Raw genomic sequence first — 19,769 nt, 5'->3', positions numbered from 1 at the left:
CAGGCTCCGTAAAAGTGCACATCGCCCACCGCTCCCGAGTATACTACCTGCCAATGTCCAGTGTCTTGACAACAAGGTAGACAAAATTCGAGAAAGGGTTGCCTTTCAGAAAGAGATCAGAGATTGTAACATTCTCTGTTTCACGGAAACATGGCTCTCTCGGGATATGTTGTCGGAATCGGTTCAGCCATCGGATTTCTCCATGCATCGCGCCGACAGAGATAAACACCTCTCTGGGAAGAGGAAGGACGGAGGTGTATGCTTCATGATTAACGACTCATGGTGTAATATGACATTACTCATATCATATTTATGTACTGTATTTTATACCATCTATTGCACCTTGGCCATCGTTCATCCATATATTTATATGTACATATTCTCATTCACCCCTTTTAGATTTGTGTGTATTAGTTGTAGTTGTTGGGGAACTGTTAGATTACTTGTTAGATATTCCTGCACTGTCGGAACCAGAAGCACAAGCATTTCGCTACACTCGCATTAACATCTGCTAACCATGTGTACGTGACAAATAAAATGTGATTTGATTTGAACATGCGTGCCAATTAAAGATCTTGACTAATCAGATGCAAGGCCCAATTAGGGCGTAATCCAGCCCAGGTGTGCAGCCTGGTTGGTTGTTAAAAGCTACCTCTGTTTCATCAATTGTAGCATAGCAGAGGCACGCTGTCCTCTAACCTACAGAGTCACAGTAGTTGTTGGCGTGGGACTCATGATGGCAAACGCGCTCAGGTTATTGTTCAAGCAACTGGTTTGGTTTTTACTTGTGGAAAACTTCTTAATCTCTCCTGCTTTGTCATATACTTATAGCACTGACACATGGCAACAACTTCCAAGGCGAACACCGCAATTTGACAATCGTCCCCGCTTTAAACAGCCTCCACTCCAACAAACAGTTTCAAGGCCAATTCGAGTAGAAACTGTCGCTGTGACGTGCCATTCAGACTACATGGAGATAGTCGTGAAGGCTGATCTGTTTCAACTCGGTAATCTAATCGACGTGGATGACCTGCGACTTGGAGTTGAACAGTACCAAGACCAAGAGCCCTGTAGGGCAACAGCGTCAGCAGCCGGAGATGAGTACAGAATATTTGCAGCACTTTCGGACTGTGGAACCAAGAACCTGGTAATATACCTATATATATATTTTTTTTTTCTCTAGTAGTTGACTTCTTGAAACAACCTTCTCTTAAATGCTGCTTTGTGAATCCACAGATAACCGAAGACTCATTGATCTACACAAACCTCCTCAGATATACACCCAGAACCACACCAGATGGGGTTATTCGAATGGTTGGTGCTGTAATCCCAATTGAGTGTCATTATGAAAGGTGAGTTTAGGCTATACTGTTGTATGATGATCATATGAATCCTGCGTTGACCTATTGGTTTATTTACCGGCCTGTACTTTCTGTTTCAGGAAGTACAGTTTGGACAGTTATTCTCTCCAGCCGACCTGGATCCCTTTCACCGCCACAGTGTCTGCTGAAGACACCCTGCAGTTCTCATTGAAGCTTATGACAAGTGGGTATATGAATCCTGGGCTGCACTTCGCAGGGTACTATTTTGTTGAACATTCAGATAATCTAAAGGGTACAATGGCGCTCTCCCAGAAGCTTGGTAAAACCCGTGAATTGAATGTTCAGATATAAATGTACTATGTAGCACAAATGCTCTTCTGACATGCAAAATACGGAATCACATCAGACAACTTATGGGGGACACTTCTATCTGCAACGTTATACAGTTTGCATACTAAACATGGCCCTGTTAACAAACCCCTCATTTGAATCCAATATTAGATGCTCACTAGTTTAGCGCCTATTGACAATAAGTTCTGGCCGGGGTAGTTTTAATAGCGACTCGCGTTCGTAACTTTAAAACGCATCGCTTGCAGTACGGTCTTTCACATCAGCGACACATTTTCAAAGAAAGTTCAATTACTACACGTTTTTATAGGGTTCCCTCCCACACGGACATATTTCCATGTGACAGTGCTTGTTAATGGTTGACATACAGAAGACAGAGGCGTACCTGTGCTAATTAGTTATCTGCGTCTTCAAACACCTGTGTATAAACGGAAGATTGACGCCACAAACGTGTTGTCACTGAAATACTGTCGGCTACAACTAAATGGTGTAGAGTAACTAAGTGTTGCGCGTGTGAAGTGATTTTGATGCGATATGCAAGAGGGCTTTGTTTCTTGAACTATACTGCAATAGAGGCTTTAGCTGCCAGGGCCAATTCACATCTAAACAGATGGTCCTTGGACTATAAGGAGTAATGTTAGGCTCCTTTAGTTCATTATTGGATAACCTGTCTTTACTGCCATTTCCTTTCCAGGTGACTGGCTCTATGAGCGGGGTTCTGGAGTCTACTTCCTGGGTGATCCCATCAACATTGAGGCGTCTGTCAGGGTTGCTCACCACACCAGGCTCAGGGTGTTTGTTAGCAGCTGCGTGGCCACACTGGACCCTGATAGCAACTCTGTCCCTAGATATGTCTTCATTGAGAGTGATGGGTAAGCAGGGGGGAAAATGGCTTAGAACGACTATTCTCCGGCTGGCCCGTAGAGAACGATAGAATATGCCATTTGAGGGCTTCCACCATTTTTAAAGTAGTCAACTGGTGCTTGGCGGTTTCTTTGAGACTTCTTAATTGGTTACTAAGGAAGATGCCCCAATATGTATCTCCCTCCAGGTGCTTGACGGATTCCCAGCTGCCTGGTTCCCGCTCTGGTTTCATGCGTAGAACCCAGGACAACGAGCTCGGGTTCCACATTGATGCCTTTAGGTTCTACCAGGAGGACGGGGCAGAGGTGAGGGCGGTATTTAAAAAAAAAGAACAGATATTGTAGAGGCCATTACGGCTACTGTAGTAAAATTATTCTACAGTTACATAATTTACAGACATTATGTAGGCTACTGTGATTCTGCATCTTTGTTTTGCTCATCCTGTTTTTTTTACAGCTGTACATCACCTGCCACCTTATGGCAGTCCCTGTCATGGACCATGCAGAGCCTAGCAACAAGGCATGCTCCTTCATTGATGGCAGGTGGGATAAGTCACATTTCCTTAGCTACTGTTACTGGGCTGTGACCTATTCACTGGAATAACCATAGCATTTTTAAAAAAATGGTGTGTTCTTGGTCCATGAGTAGATCTTTCATACATTTCAGATGGAGGTCTGCTGATGAGAATGATTTGCTATGTGGGCATTGTCTAAGCCTGAGTAGACAGAAGGGGGTTGATCAAGCTCCAGCACAACGTCCCCTCAGTCCAAGACTAGGTGGTAGCCAACTTGAACCTCGTATCTACCGCAACAAACCCCCAGTCTCTGGTGACAATTGGAGTATTGGGATGAAGGCCAAGAAAGGTGTATTTGACATCTTAATCCCTCTATTCTGTCACTACCTTCTCAAAACACATTGCAGGGCTGGGACCTTCTCCAATATGGTTGAGATGGAAATTGAGGGAAGACTAATTGAAAGTGTCTTGACTGCAAAGGTGTGTTTAATGAATGTGTTGTCCTTTTAGTATGGGGCCAGGATACTACTTTGGGCCCCATAATGGTCCTCCCAAGTAAACAGAAGCGTACATCTCTATCTCCACGGATGAGTGGAGGTATCGATATACCTGGCTTCCCTGCCTCAACAGGGGACAGGAAGCCCGTATCACCTGGCAGTCGTTGGAGTGGCATGGACTTCAAGAGAGGTAATTTGACTCTGACATGGCATAATCTTATTCCTTATGTAGTGCACTACCTTTGAACAGGTAGTCTTGATAACCCAACCCTAGGCAACAGCAGTGACTAGGGTCTGGCTTCAATGACTGACTCGTTTGGCAACTTCTCCCAACAAATCACGAGGCAGACATAGCAGAACGTCATGATTTGAAACCAAATTTTGCAGGGAATACCTTTGCAGTGGTTTTAGTGAAGGTAGTTGAGGCAAACTAGCCACTTGCATAATGCACTCATTAAAAAGAACTGATCTCCATCTTGCAGCTACTATTTTGTATGTATTCAAGCGGATCAGGTAGTGACATAGGCAGACTTATGCCAAACTCGCATTCCAGTAGGTACAGAAGTGTGAAGCCAGTTTTTTTAAAATGTGTGGGAGGCAACCAGGATGTCTCGACTATTGCCCAGACCATGATGCACTGGCCAAAAGTAGTGCACTCTATAGGTCATCGGGTGCCACTTCGGACACCTGTCTTTTCCTATCCCTATAGGCTAGCAATTCTGCCAACACTGGCTGTGTTAATCTGTTACATTTAATTCCAGGACCTTATTTCGCCCAATCCCAAAATGCGGCTAGTCCCTTGGGCCCGAGGGTCGGACCCAACAACAAGCACGGTCTCGTTAGCTCTGCAACATATGATGGCTTCATCAAGCAGAAAGAACTAATTGCCCAAAGAGGTAATGACTGTACTTTACTGTTTTGCATGTATGATAATTGCATGTAGGCTCTGTGCTAAATAGTCTGTTCTCAGAGCTGGAGGCCACCCCAGACCCTGAGTTGATTCCTACACCTGAGCCCATTGGAGACCTTGAGGTTACCACAGAGAAAGAGGGTCTGGGTGAAGAGAAGGATCAGAATGAGATTGGAACCTATTGAAAGGGTATGTATGGGATGATGGTACTGCTATTTTAGAGGGAAATAACCTGCACATGGCAAGCAGGTTAGCACTTATTGGGATGGCTCCGCAGAATGTTCACTAGCTGGCACAGCCACAAAGTAATAAAATATGATTTTTAAACATTAACCTCACTGCCAACCCTAATGCTTAACATTAAATTAAAACCAAAAAAGCATACATTGTTACAATGTAGCCAACTTTGACTTTCCATCTAGTGGTAATCGCTAAGTTCTGCCTCCAGGACAATACCGTCTCAATAAATGTCAACCTGCACATGGCACTTGCCAGTATCACTTTTAAATATCTGACTTCAGAGCTTTTGATGTGGTTTCATAAAGAAGGAATATGTTCCCAGTCCATATCTATTTCTAGAACTGGAAGGCGCTGTTGTCGTGGTGGCCCATAATAGACTTGCTCCAAGCAGCAGCACACTCCAACTCACTGAGGTTGGTGCCAGTCCTGATGTCCCAGCACACAAGGAGGATGCCCCTACAACAAAGTGACATAAGCACCACCACATCTGCTCCTGGCGAACTCAACCAGTGAAGAGACTACCACAACACTGAGATGATGCCTGTTAATCTCTTTGAAAAATAAATGATTTAATGCTACTTCGACTGACTTTCTGTCTTCACCATTATGCACTACATGCTAGAGTAATCTGAAATATTGCCTTCATTTGTTAAAGTGAGTGCCCAGCAATGTAGAAGGGCAACACATGATCAGGGGGCATATTCAGTAGTAGGCTCAACCAACAAGAATGTTGCACTTGGTATGGAGCCCCTTCACTGTTGCATGTTGCTGCCAACTGACATTTCCTAGCGTAGTCTTTGGTCTGTATTGGTGTTTGCATAGCCAGACAGCACATCCTGGATTAATGGGACTCTGTCCCAAGGTTCCTGATTGAGCATGTAAGTTACAGGGCATTCTGAGAAATTGGGCTTGCAATGTGAACTCCGGCTATAAAGGGTCTGAGGAAGGGGTGGACTGCACAGGAGGTTGGTGGCCCCTTAATTGGGGAGACCGGGCTTGTGGTAACTGCAGTGGAATGGTATCAAACCCGTGTTTGCCATTCGCGCCGTTCTTCCCTCAACCTCCACTGGCGGCCTGGAACCAGAAATCGGCACTGGCATTTCTAACTGGTCCTTTTCCTTAAACCCCGCCCCCTATTTTTTTATTTTTGGTTGTTGTGAGACTTCCATTATTAACCACAAGGATAATTTGGTGCTAAAACCCAAGTTTTTGGGTTTAGTCTGGTGTACGCCTAGCCTCAAAGTCAATGGAAAGGCTTTGGTCAAGTTCCTCCCTGACTACATTGCAGATGTATGCCAGATCTTAAAATGCCTGGTAATGTATTTAACTCGGGTAACCACATACAGCAATCTGATGCACTGTTGGACGCGGCACAACCACTGGATGCAACGCTTAAGCATCTAGTTGGGCAGGCGCTACGGTCAGAAATGCACACGAGATTGCCACAGCACCTATTCTGATTTCAACAAGAGATGAGAAATTATCGGGTGCCAATTCACACAATTTATATGGCTGCATTTAGACAGGCAGCACAATTCTGATCTTTTTCTACTAATTGGTCAAGACCAATCGCAAAATGTTTTTTCAGATCGGATATGTCAAAAGGCCAATTAGTGAAAAAAGGATCAGAATTGGGCTGCCTGTTTAAATGCAGCCAATGGCCTTAGGGTTCTAGGCCCATATTCCCAAAGCGCATCGGAGGATAGAACAGCTTATCAATGGATCGGTTTTGCCTTTTAGGCCACACTGCAAGGCCTAGTGCTCACATCTGTCTTAAAAAATAAATGTATTTCACCTTTTGAACCAGGTAGGCTAGTTGAGAACAAGTTCTCATTTACAACTGCAACCTGGCCAAGATAAAGCAAAGCAGTGAGACAACACAGAGTTACACATGGAATAATCAAACATGCAGTCAATAACACAATAGGAAAAAAAGTCAATATACAATTTGTGCAAGGGAGGTAAGGCAATAAATAGGCCATAGTGGCAAAATAATTACAATTTAGCAATTAAACACGAGTGAGATGTGCAAGTAGAGATACTGGGGTGCGAAGGACCAACAAAATATAACAGTATGGGGATGAGGTAGTTGGATGGGCTATTTACAGATGAGCTATGTACAGGTGCAGTGATCTGTGAGCTGCACTGACAGCTGGTGCTTAAAGTTAGTGAGGGAGATATGAGTCTCCAGCTTCAGTGACTTTTGCAATTCGTTCCAGTCATTGGCAGCAGAGAACTGGAACGAAAGGCGACCAAATGAGGAATTGGCTTTGGGGGTGACCAGTGAAATATACCTGCTGGAGCACGTGCTACGGGTGGGTGCTGCTGTGTTGTTTTGGAATGCTGACTCTCCAAGCTAAGGTGACAACAAAGCCTACCATGGATGTTCCCAGTTACTTTGAATGTTCAAAGTCATAGTGTTAGAACACTTAAAGCCTCAAAGGAAAGTGAAACTATTTTCAATACGAGTCCTTTATGGCTCGCCACAGCAGTCAACTAGCTAGCTAGGTAGCTTTCTAGCACATTCACTAATTTGTCTGTAAGCAATACATGTTCTTGTCAAACTGTCAACCGAGTAACTAGCAAGCAACAAGATATGTAAAATAGCAGTCTATAAACCACGAGGGCAAATAGATCAGATTTGATCGCTAGACACAAGTCGCATGGCCGGGAATCAAATTTGTATCTGATTTCAAACCACCTTGGAAGGTCAGGGCCAGCTCCAGACATAAGCGGTCGCTTAGGGGCCCCCGACCAAAAAAGGTTTATACATATATACAGTACCAGTCAAAAGTTTGGACACACCTACTCATTCAAGGGTTTTTCTTAATTTTTTACTATTTTCTACATTGTAGAATCATACTGAAGACAGCAAAACTATGAAATAACACATGGAATAACCAAAAAGGTGTTAAACAAATCCAAATATATTTTATATTCTTCAAAGTAGCCACCTTGATGATAGCATTGCACACTGTTGGCATTCTCTCACCTAGCTTCATGAGGCAGTCACCTGGAATGCATTTCAATCAACAGGTGTACCTTTTTTTCTACCTTTATTTAACTAGGCAAGCCAGATAAGAACACATTCTTATTTTCAATGATGGCCTAGGAACACTGGGTTAACTGCCTTGTTCAGCGGCAGAACGACAGATTTTTACCTTGTCAGCTCGGGGATTCGATCTTGCAACCTTTCGGTTACAAGTCCAACGCTCTAACCACTAGGCTACCTGCCACCTTGTTAAAAGTTCATTTGTGGAATTTCTTTCCTTAATGCGTTTGAGCCAATCAGTTGTGTTGTGACAAGGTAGGGGTGGTATACAGAAGATAGCCCAATTTGGTGAAAGACCAAGTCCATATTATGGCAAGAACAGCTCAAATAAGCAAAGAGAAAGGACGTCATTACTTTAAGACATGAAGGTCAGTCAATCTGGAACATTTCAAGAACTTTGAACATTTCTTCAAGTGCAGTCGCAAGAACCATAAAGCGCTATGATGAAACTGGCTCTCGTGAGGACCGCCACAGGAAAGGAAGACCCAGAGTTACCTTTGCTGCAGAGGATAAGTTTATTAGACTTACCAGCCTTAGAAATTGCAGCCCAAATAAATGCTTCACAGAGTTCAAGTAACAGACACATCTCAACATCAACTGTTCAGAGGAGACTGCGTTAATCAGGCCTTCATGGTCGAATTGCTGCAAAGAAACCACTACAAAAGGACACCAATAAGAAGAAGAGACTTGTTTGGGCCAAGAAACACGAGCAATGGGTCAAATATGAGATTTTTGGTTCCAACCGCCGCGATTTTGTCAGACACAGAGTAGGTGAACGGAAATCTCCACGTGTGGTTCCCACCGTGAAGCATGGAGGAGGAGGTGTGATGGTGCTTTGCTGGTGACACTGTCTGTGATTTATTTAGAATTCAAGGCACACTTAACCAGCATGGCTAACTCAGCATTCTGCAGCAATAAGCCATCCCATCTGGTTTGCGCTCAGTGGGACTATCATTTGTTTTTCAACAGGGCAATGACCCAACACACCTCCAGGCTGTGTAAGGGCTATTTGAACAAGAAGGAGAGTGATGGAGTGCTGCATCAGATGACCTGGCCTCAACAATCACCCGACCTCAACCCAATTGAGATGGTTTGGGATGAGTTGGACCGCAGAGTGAAGGAAAAGCAGCCAACAAGTGCTCAGCATATGTGGGAACTCCTTCAAGACTTCTTCAAGAAAAAACATCCAGGTGAAGCTGGTTGAGAGAATGCCAAGAGTGTGCAAAGGTGTCATCAAGGCAAAGGGTGGCTACTTTGAAGAATCTAAAATATTTATTGCTGACCAGCAGATGTCACTAATGTGCATTGTGAACAGACAATGACCTCCGAGTAATTAACCGTTTTTGGGCCCAATTTGGTGAAAGCGCTGAAGCCTACAGAAAGATTTGGTTTCCCGTCACTACAGATTGCTATAACATATGATGTGTTAGCTGATATGTAAAATACGTATCCAGGCGTTTTAAGATCTGCCACGTATCACGTGCCACGCCTGGGCAGAGGAACGTGGCAAACAAGAACGCGTTCCTCTGATGGTGCCGACAGAGATGGTCGGCTCGCTTCGAGTCCTTAGGAAACTATGCAGTATTTGGTTTTTTTAATGTATTATTTCTTACCCCAGGAAGTCTTAAGTCTTATTACATACAGCCGGGAAGAACTACTGGATGTAAGAGTGACGCCAATTTACCAACATTACGACCAGGAATATGACTTTCCCGAAGCGGATCCTCTGTTTGGACCACCACCCAGGACAATTGATCTGATCCCAGAAGCTGACCCAAGACAACGGCGCCGCAGAAAGGGCAGACGGAGCGGCCTCCTGGTCAGGCTCCGTAAAAGTGCACATCGCCCACCGCTCCCGAGTATACTACCTGCCAATGTCCAGTGTCTTGACAACAAGGTAGACAAAATTCGAGAAAGGGTTGCCTTTCAGAAAGAGATCAGAGATTGTAACATTCTCTGTTTCACGGAAACATGGCTCTCTCGGGATATGTTGTCGGAATCGGTTCAGCCATCGGATTTCTCCATGCATCGCGCCGACAGAGATAAACACCTCTCTGGGAAGAGGAAGGACGGAGGTGTATGCTTCATGATTAACGACTCATGGTGTAATATGACATTACTCATATCATATTTATGTACTGTATTTTATACCATCTATTGCACCTTGGCCATCGTTCATCCATATATTTATATGTACATATTCTCATTCACCCCTTTTAGATTTGTGTGTATTAGTTGTAGTTGTTGGGGAACTGTTAGATTACTTGTTAGATATTCCTGCACTGTCGGAACCAGAAGCACAAGCATTTCGCTACACTCGCATTAACATCTGCTAACCATGTGTACGTGACAAATAAAATGTGATTTGATTTGAACATGCGTGCCAATTAAAGATCTTGACTAATCAGATGCAAGGCCCAATTAGGGCGTAATCCAGCCCAGGTGTGCAGCCTGGTTGGTTGTTAAAAGCTACCTCTGTTTCATCAATTGTAGCATAGCAGAGGCACGCTGTCCTCTAACCTACAGAGTCACAGTAGTTGTTGGCGTGGGACTCATGATGGCAAACGCGCTCAGGTTATTGTTCAAGCAACTGGTTTGGTTTTTACTTGTGGAAAACTTCTTAATCTCTCCTGCTTTGTCATATACTTATAGCACTGACACATGGCAACAACTTCCAAGGCGAACACCGCAATTTGACAATCGTCCCCGCTTTAAACAGCCTCCACTCCAACAAACAGTTTCAAGGCCAATTCGAGTAGAAACTGTCGCTGTGACGTGCCATTCAGACTACATGGAGATAGTCGTGAAGGCTGATCTGTTTCAACTCGGTAATCTAATCGACGTGGATGACCTGCGACTTGGAGTTGAACAGTACCAAGACCAAGAGCCCTGTAGGGCAACAGCGTCAGCAGCCGGAGATGAGTACAGAATATTTGCAGCACTTTCGGACTGTGGAACCAAGAACCTGGTAATATACCTATATATATATTTTTTTTTTCTCTAGTAGTTGACTTCTTGAAACAACCTTCTCTTAAATGCTGCTTTGTGAATCCACAGATAACCGAAGACTCATTGATCTACACAAACCTCCTCAGATATACACCCAGAACCACACCAGATGGGGTTATTCGAATGGTTGGTGCTGTAATCCCAATTGAGTGTCATTATGAAAGGTGAGTTTAGGCTATACTGTTGTATGATGATCATATGAATCCTGCGTTGACCTATTGGTTTATTTACCGGCCTGTACTTTCTGTTTCAGGAAGTACAGTTTGGACAGTTATTCTCTCCAGCCGACCTGGATCCCTTTCACCGCCACAGTGTCTGCTGAAGACACCCTGCAGTTCTCATTGAAGCTTATGACAAGTGGGTATATGAATCCTGGGCTGCACTTCGCAGGGTACTATTTTGTTGAACATTCAGATAATCTAAAGGGTACAATGGCGCTCTCCCAGAAGCTTGGTAAAACCCGTGAATTGAATGTTCAGATATAAATGTACTATGTAGCACAAATGCTCTTCTGACATGCAAAATACGGAATCACATCAGACAACTTATGGGGGACACTTCTATCTGCAACGTTATACAGTTTGCATACTAAACATGGCCCTGTTAACAAACCCCTCATTTGAATCCAATATTAGATGCTCACTAGTTTAGCGCCTATTGACAATAAGTTCTGGCCGGGGTAGTTTTAATAGCGACTCGCGTTCGTAACTTTAAAACGCATCGCTTGCAGTACGGTCTTTCACATCAGCGACACATTTTCAAAGAAAGTTCAATTACTACACGTTTTTATAGGGTTCCCTCCCACACGGACATATTTCCATGTGACAGTGCTTGTTAATGGTTGACATACAGAAGACAGAGGCGTACCTGTGCTAATTAGTTATCTGCGTCTTCAAACACCTGTGTATAAACGGAAGATTGACGCCACAAACGTGTTGTCACTGAAATACTGTCGGCTACAACTAAATGGTGTAGAGTAACTAAGTGTTGCGCGTGTGAAGTGATTTTGATGCGATATGCAAGAGGGCTTTGTTTCTTGAACTATACTGCAATAGAGGCTTTAGCTGCCAGGGCCAATTCACATCTAAACAGATGGTCCTTGGACTATAAGGAGTAATGTTAGGCTCCTTTAGTTCATTATTGGATAACCTGTCTTTACTGCCATTTCCTTTCCAGGTGACTGGCTCTATGAGCGGGGTTCTGGAGTCTACTTCCTGGGTGATCCCATCAACATTGAGGCGTCTGTCAGGGTTGCTCACCACACCAGGCTCAGGGTGTTTGTTAGCAGCTGCGTGGCCACACTGGACCCTGATAGCAACTCTGTCCCTAGATATGTCTTCATTGAGAGTGATGGGTAAGCAGGGGGGAAAATGGCTTAGAACGACTATTCTCCGGCTGGCCCGTAGAGAACGATAGAATATGCCATTTGAGGGCTTCCACCATTTTTAAAGTAGTCAACTGGTGCTTGGCGGTTTCTTTGAGACTTCTTAATTGGTTACTAAGGAAGATGCCCCAATATGTATCTCCCTCCAGGTGCTTGACGGATTCCCAGCTGCCTGGTTCCCGCTCTGGTTTCATGCGTAGAACCCAGGACAACGAGCTCGGGTTCCACATTGATGCCTTTAGGTTCTACCAGGAGGACGGGGCAGAGGTGAGGGCGGTATTTAAAAAAAGAACAGATATTGTAGAGGCCATTACGGCTACTGTAGTAAAATTATTCTACAGTTACATAATTTACAGACATTATGTAGGCTACTGTGATTCTGCATCTTTGTTTTGCTCATCCTGTTTTTTTTACAGCTGTACATCACCTGCCACCTTATGGCAGTCCCTGTCATGGACCATGCAGAGCCTAGCAACAAGGCATGCTCCTTCATTGATGGCAGGTGGGATAAGTCACATTTCCTTAGCTACTGTTACTGGGCTGTGACCTATTCACTGGAATAACCATAGCATTTTAAAAAAAATGGTGTGTTCTTGGTCCATGAGTAGATCTTTCATACATTTCAGATGGAGGTCTGCTGATGAGAATGATTTGCTATGTGGGCATTGTCTAAGCCTGAGTAGACAGAAGGGGGTTGATCAAGCTCCAGCACAACGTCCCCTCAGTCCAAGACTAGGTGGTAGCCAACTTGAACCTCGTATCTACCGCAACAAACCCCCAGTCTCTGGTGACAATTGGAGTATTGGGATGAAGGCCAAGAAAGGTGTATTTGACATCTTAATCCCTCTATTCTGTCACTACCTTCTCAAAACACATTGCAGGGCTGGGACCTTCTCCAATATGGTTGAGATGGAAATTGAGGGAAGACTAATTGAAAGTGTCTTGACTGCAAAGGTGTGTTTAATGAATGTGTTGTCCTTTTAGTATGGGGCCAGGATACTACTTTGGGCCCCATAATGGTCCTCCCAAGTAAACAGAAGCGTACATCTCTATCTCCACGGATGAGTGGAGGTATCGATATACCTGGCTTCCCTGCCTCAACAGGGGACAGGAAGCCCGTATCACCTGGCAGTCGTTGGAGTGGCATGGACTTCAAGAGAGGTAATTTGACTCTGACATGGCATAATCTTATTCCTTATGTAGTGCACTACCTTTGAACAGGTAGTCTTGATAACCCAACCCTAGGCAACAGCAGTGACTAGGGTCTGGCTTCAATGACTGACTCGTTTGGCAACTTCTCCCAACAAATCACGAGGCAGACATAGCAGAACGTCATGATTTGAAACCAAATTTTGCAGGGAATACCTTTGCAGTGGTTTTAGTGAAGGTAGTTGAGGCAAACTAGCCACTTGCATAATGCACTCATTAAAAAGAACTGATCTCCATCTTGCAGCTACTATTTTGTATGTATTCAAGCGGATCAGGTAGTGACATAGGCAGACTTATGCCAAACTCGCATTCCAGTAGGTACAGAAGTGTGAAGCCAGTTTTTTTTAAAATGTGTGGGAGGCAACCAGGATGTCTCGACTATTGCCCAGACCATGATGCACTGGCCAAAAGTAGTGCACTCTATAGGTCATCGGGTGCCACTTCGGACACCTGTCTTTTCCTATCCCTATAGGCTAGCAATTCTGCCAACACTGGCTGTGTTAATCTGTTACATTTAATTCCAGGACCTTATTTCGCCCAATCCCAAAATGCGGCTAGTCCCTTGGGCCCGAGGGTCGGACCCAACAACAAGCACGGTCTCGTTAGCTCTGCAACATATGATGGCTTCATCAAGCAGAAAGAACTAATTGCCCAAAGAGGTAATGACTGTACTTTACTGTTTTGCATGTATGATAATTGCATGTAGGCTCTGTGCTAAATAGTCTGTTCTCAGAGCTGGAGGCCACCCCAGACCCTGAGTTGATTCCTACACCTGAGCCCATTGGAGACCTTGAGGTTACCACAGAGAAAGAGGGTCTGGGTGAAGAGAAGGATCAGAATGAGATTGGAACCTATTGAAAGGGTATGTATGGGATGATGGTACTGCTATTTTAGAGGGAAATAACCTGCACATGGCAAGCAGGTTAGCACTTATTGGGATGGCTCCGCAGAATGTTCACTAGCTGGCACAGCCACAAAGTAATAAAATATGATTTTTAAACATTAACCTCACTGCCAACCCTAATGCTTAACATTAAATTAAAACCAAAAAAGCATACATTGTTACAATGTAGCCAACTTTGACTTTCCATCTAGTGGTAATCGCTAAGTTCTGCCTCCAGGACAATACCGTCTCAATAAATGTCAACCTGCACATGGCACTTGCCAGTATCACTTTTAAATATCTGACTTCAGAGCTTTTGATGTGGTTTCATAAAGAAGGAATATGTTCCCAGTCCATATCTATTTCTAGAACTGGAAGGCGCTGTTGTCGTGGTGGCCCATAATAGACTTGCTCCAAGCAGCAGCACACTCCAACTCACTGAGGTTGGTGCCAGTCCTGATGTCCCAGCACACAAGGAGGATGCCCCTACAACAAAGTGACATAAGCACCACCACATCTGCTCCTGGCGAACTCAACCAGTGAAGAGACTACCACAACACTGAGATGATGCCTGTTAATCTCTTTGAAAAATAAATGATTTAATGCTACTTCGACTGACTTTCTGTCTTCACCATTATGCACTACATGCTAGAGTAATCTGAAATATTGCCTTCATTTGTTAAAGTGAGTGCCCAGCAATGTAGAAGGGCAACACATGATCAGGGGGCATATTCAGTAGTAGGCTCAACCAACAAGAATGTTGCACTTGGTATGGAGCCCCTTCACTGTTGCATGTTGCTGCCAACTGACATTTCCTAGCGTAGTCTTTGGTCTGTATTGGTGTTTGCATAGCCAGACAGCACATCCTGGATTAATGGGACTCTGTCCCAAGGTTCCTGATTGAGCATGTAAGTTACAGGGCATTCTGAGAAATTGGGCTTGCAATGTGAACTCCGGCTATAAAGGGTCTGAGGAAGGGGTGGACTGCACAGGAGGTTGGTGGCCCCTTAATTGGGGAGACCGGGCTTGTGGTAACTGCAGTGGAATGGTATCAAACCCGTGTTTGCCATTCGCGCCGTTCTTCCCTCAACCTCCACTGGCGGCCTGGAACCAGAAATCGGCACTGGCATTTCTAACTGGTCCTTTTCCTTAAACCCCGCCCCCTATTTTTTTATTTTTGGTTGTTGTGAGACTTCCATTATTAACCACAAGGATAATTTGGTGCTAAAACCCAAGTTTTTGGGTTTAGTCTGGTGTACGCCTAGCCTCAAAGTCAATGGAAAGGCTTTGGTCAAGTTCCTCCCTGACTACATTGCAGATGTATGCCAGATCTTAAAATGCCTGGTAATGTATTTAACTCGGGTAACCACATACAGCAATCTGATGCACTGTTGGACGCGGCACAACCACTGGATGCAACGCTTAAGCATCTAGTTGGGCAGGCGCTACGGTCAGAAATGCACACGAGATTGCCACAGCACCTATTCTGATTTCAACAAGAGATGAGAAATTATCGGGTGCCAATTCACACAATTTATATGGCTGCATTTAGACAGGCAGCACAATTCTGATCTTTTTCTACTAATTGGTCAAGACCAATCGCAAAATGTTTTTTCAGATCGGATATGTCAAAAGGCCAATTAGTGAAAAAAGGATCAGAATTGGGCTGCCTGTTTAAATGCAGCCAATGGCCTTAGGGTTCTAGGCCCATATTCCCAAAGCGCATCGGAGGATAGAACAGCTTATCAATGGATCGGTTTTGCCTTTTAGGCCACACTGCAAGGCCTAGTGCTCACATCTGTCTTAAAAAATAAATGTATTTCACCTTTTGAACCAGGTAGGCTAGTTGAGAACAAGTTCTCATTTACAACTGCAACCTGGCCAAGATAAAGCAAAGCAGTGAGACAACACAGAGTTACACATGGAATAATCAAACATGCAGTCAATAACACAATAGGAAAAAAAGTCAATATACAATTTGTGCAAGGGAGGTAAGGCAATAAATAGGCCATAGTGGCAAAATAATTACAATTTAGCAATTAAACACGAGTGAGATGTGCAAGTAGAGATACTGGGGTGCGAAGGACCAACAAAATATAACAGTATGGGGATGAGGTAGTTGGATGGGCTATTTACAGATGAGCTATGTACAGGTGCAGTGATCTGTGAGCTGCACTGACAGCTGGTGCTTAAAGTTAGTGAGGGAGATATGAGTCTCCAGCTTCAGTGACTTTTGCAATTCGTTCCAGTCATTGGCAGCAGAGAACTGGAACGAAAGGCGACCAAATGAGGAATTGGCTTTGGGGGTGACCAGTGAAATATACCTGCTGGAGCACGTGCTACGGGTGGGTGCTGCTGTGTTGTTTTGGAATGCTGACTCTCCAAGCTAAGGTGACAACAAAGCCTACCATGGATGTTCCCAGTTACTTTGAATGTTCAAAGTCATAGTGTTAGAACACTTAAAGCCTCAAAGGAAAGTGAAACTATTTTCAATACGAGTCCTTTATGGCTCGCCACAGCAGTCAACTAGCTAGCTAGGTAGCTTTCTAGCACATTCACTAATTTGTCTGTAAGCAATACATGTTCTTGTCAAACTGTCAACCGAGTAACTAGCAAGCAACAAGATATGTAAAATAGCAGTCTATAAACCACGAGGGCAAATAGATCAGATTTGATCGCTAGACACAAGTCGCATGGCCGGGAATCAAATTTGTATCTGATTTCAAACCACCTTGGAAGGTCAGGGCCAGCTCCAGACATAAGCGGTCGCTTAGGGGCCCCCGACCAAAAAAGGTTTATACATATATACAGTACCAGTCAAAAGTTTGGACACACCTACTCATTCAAGGGTTTTTCTTAATTTTTTACTATTTTCTACATTGTAGAATCATACTGAAGACAGCAAAACTATGAAATAACACATGGAATAACCAAAAAGGTGTTAAACAAATCCAAATATATTTTATATTCTTCAAAGTAGCCACCTTGATGATAGCATTGCACACTGTTGGCATTCTCTCACCTAGCTTCATGAGGTAGTCACCTGGAATGCATTTCAATCAACAGGTGTACCTTTTTTTCTACCTTTATTTAACTAGGCAAGCCAGATAAGAACACATTCTTATTTTCAATGATGGCCTAGGAACACTGGGTTAACTGCCTTGTTCAGCGGCAGAACGACAGATTTTTACCTTGTCAGCTCGGGGATTCGATCTTGCAACCTTTCGGTTACAAGTCCAACGCTCTAACCACTAGGCTACCTGCCACCTTGTTAAAAGTTCATTTGTGGAATTTCTTTCCTTAATGCGTTTGAGCCAATCAGTTGTGTTGTGACAAGGTAGGGGTGGTATACAGAAGATAGCCCAATTTGGTGAAAGACCAAGTCCATATTATGGCAAGAACAGCTCAAATAAACAAAGAGAAAGGACGTCATTACTTTAAGACATGAAGGTCAGTCAATCTGGAACATTTCAAGAACTTTGAACATTTCTTCAAGTGCAGTCGCAAGAACCATAAAGCGCTATGATGAAACTGGCTCTCGTGAGGACCGCCACAGGAAAGGAAGACCCAGAGTTACCTTTGCTGCAGAGGATAAGTTTATTAGACTTACCAGCCTTAGAAATTGCAGCCCAAATAAATGCTTCACAGAGTTCAAGTAACAGACACATCTCAACATCAACTGTTCAGAGGAGACTGCGTTAATCAGGCCTTCATGGTCGAATTGCTGCAAAGAAACCACTACAAAAGGACACCAATAAGAAGAAGAGACTTGTTTGGGCCAAGAAACACGAGCAATGGGTCAAATATGAGATTTTTGGTTCCAACCGCCGCGATTTTGTCAGACACAGAGTAGGTGAACGGAAATCTCCACGTGTGGTTCCCACCGTGAAGCATGGAGGAGGAGGTGTGATGGTGCTTTGCTGGTGACACTGTCTGTGATTTATTTAGAATTCAAGGCACACTTAACCAGCATGGCTAACTCAGCATTCTGCAGCAATAAGCCATCCCATCTGGTTTGCGCTCAGTGGGACTATCATTTGTTTTTCAACAGGGCAATGACCCAACACACCTCCAGGCTGTGTAAGGGCTATTTGAACAAGGAGAGTGATGGAGTGCTGCATCAGATGACCTGGCCTCAACAATCACCCGACCTCAACCCAATTGAGATGGTTTGGGATGAGTTGGACCGCAGAGTGAAGGAAAAGCAGCCAACAAGTGCTCAGCATATGTGGGAACTCCTTCAAGACTTCTTCAAGAAAAAACATCCAGGTGAAGCTGGTTGAGAGAATGCCAAGAGTGTGCAAAGGTGTCATCAAGGCAAAGGGTGGCTACTTTGAAGAATCTAAAATATTTATTGCTGACCAGCAGATGTCACTAATGTGCATTGTGAACAGACAATGACCTCCGAGTAATTAACCGTTTTTGGGCCCAATTTGGTGAAAGCGCTGAAGCCTACAGAAAGATTTGGTTTCCCGTCACTACAGATTGCTATAACATATGATGTGTTAGCTGATATGTAAAATACGTATCCAGGCGTTTTAAGATCTGCCACGTATCACGTGCCACGCCTGGGCAGAGGAACGTGGCAAACAAGAACGCGTTCCTCTGATGGTGCCGACAGAGATGGTCGGCTCGCTTCGAGTCCTTAGGAAACTATGCAGTATTTGGTTTTTTTAATGTATTATTTCTTACCCCAGGAAGTCTTAAGTCTTATTACATACAGCCGGGAAGAACTACTGGATGTAAGAGTGACGCCAATTTACCAACATTACGACCAGGAATATGACTTTCCCGAAGCGGATCCTCTGTTTGGACCACCACCCAGGACAATTGATCTGATCCCAGAAGCTGACCCAAGAAAGGGCAGACGGAGCGGCCTCCTGGTCAGGCTCCGTAAAAGTGCACATCGCCCACCGCTCCCGAGTATACTACCTGCCAATGTCCAGTGTCTTGACAACAAGGTAGACAAAATTCGAGAAAGGGTTGCCTTTCAGAAAGAGATCAGAGATTGTAACATTCTCTGTTTCACGGAAACATGGCTCTCTCGGGATATGTTGTCGGAATCGGTTCAGCCATCGGATTTCTCCATGCATCGCGCCGACAGAGATAAACACCTCTCTGGGAAGAGGAAGGACGGAGGTGTATGCTTCATGATTAACGACTCATGGTGTAATATGACATTACTCATATCATATTTATGTACTGTATTTTATACCATCTATTGCACCTTGGCCATCGTTCATCCATATATTTATATGTACATATTCTCATTCACCCCTTTTAGATTTGTGTGTATTAGTTGTAGTTGTTGGGGAACTGTTAGATTACTTGTTAGATATTCCTGCACTGTCGGAACCAGAAGCACAAGCATTTCGCTACACTCGCATTAACATCTGCTAACCATGTGTACGTGACAAATAAAATGTGATTTGATTTGAACATGCGTGCCAATTAAAGATCTTGACTAATCAGATGCAAGGCCCAATTAGGGCGTAATCCAGCCCAGGTGTGCAGCCTGGTTGGTTGTTAAAAGCTAC

General features: G+C 44.1%; 2 protein-coding genes across 2 annotated transcripts; both read left to right on the top strand.

Moving 5' to 3' along the window:
- Positions 1-652: 652 nt before the first annotated feature.
- On the top strand, positions 653-5,273 carry LOC106595335 (zona pellucida sperm-binding protein 3). Its single transcript, XM_045694776.2, has 11 exons — positions 653-1,147; positions 1,237-1,352; positions 1,442-1,545; positions 2,365-2,542; positions 2,722-2,839; positions 2,991-3,076; positions 3,201-3,397; positions 3,559-3,735; positions 4,307-4,441; positions 4,516-4,644; positions 5,018-5,273. Exons 1-10 carry the CDS (start codon positions 734-736, stop codon positions 4,638-4,640), a joined length of 1,650 nt encoding a protein of 549 aa, XP_045550732.1. The 5' UTR covers positions 653-733; the 3' UTR covers positions 4,641-4,644; positions 5,018-5,273.
- A 4,947-nt stretch (positions 5,274-10,220) lies between these two features.
- On the top strand, positions 10,221-14,840 carry LOC106597234 (zona pellucida sperm-binding protein 3-like). The gene is made up of 11 exons (XM_045694775.2): positions 10,221-10,715; positions 10,805-10,920; positions 11,010-11,113; positions 11,933-12,110; positions 12,290-12,407; positions 12,557-12,642; positions 12,767-12,963; positions 13,125-13,301; positions 13,874-14,008; positions 14,083-14,211; positions 14,585-14,840. Exons 1-10 carry the CDS (start codon positions 10,302-10,304, stop codon positions 14,205-14,207), a joined length of 1,650 nt encoding a protein of 549 aa, XP_045550731.1. The 5' UTR covers positions 10,221-10,301; the 3' UTR covers positions 14,208-14,211; positions 14,585-14,840.
- Positions 14,841-19,769: the final 4,929 nt, after the last annotated feature.

Source organism: Salmo salar, chromosome 14 (genome assembly GCF_965601325.2).
Source record: "Salmo salar chromosome 14, fSalSal1, whole genome shotgun sequence".
Taxonomy (NCBI): domain Eukaryota; kingdom Metazoa; phylum Chordata; class Actinopteri; order Salmoniformes; family Salmonidae; genus Salmo; species Salmo salar.
This window is presented reverse-complemented; position numbering and strand designations above follow the sequence as displayed.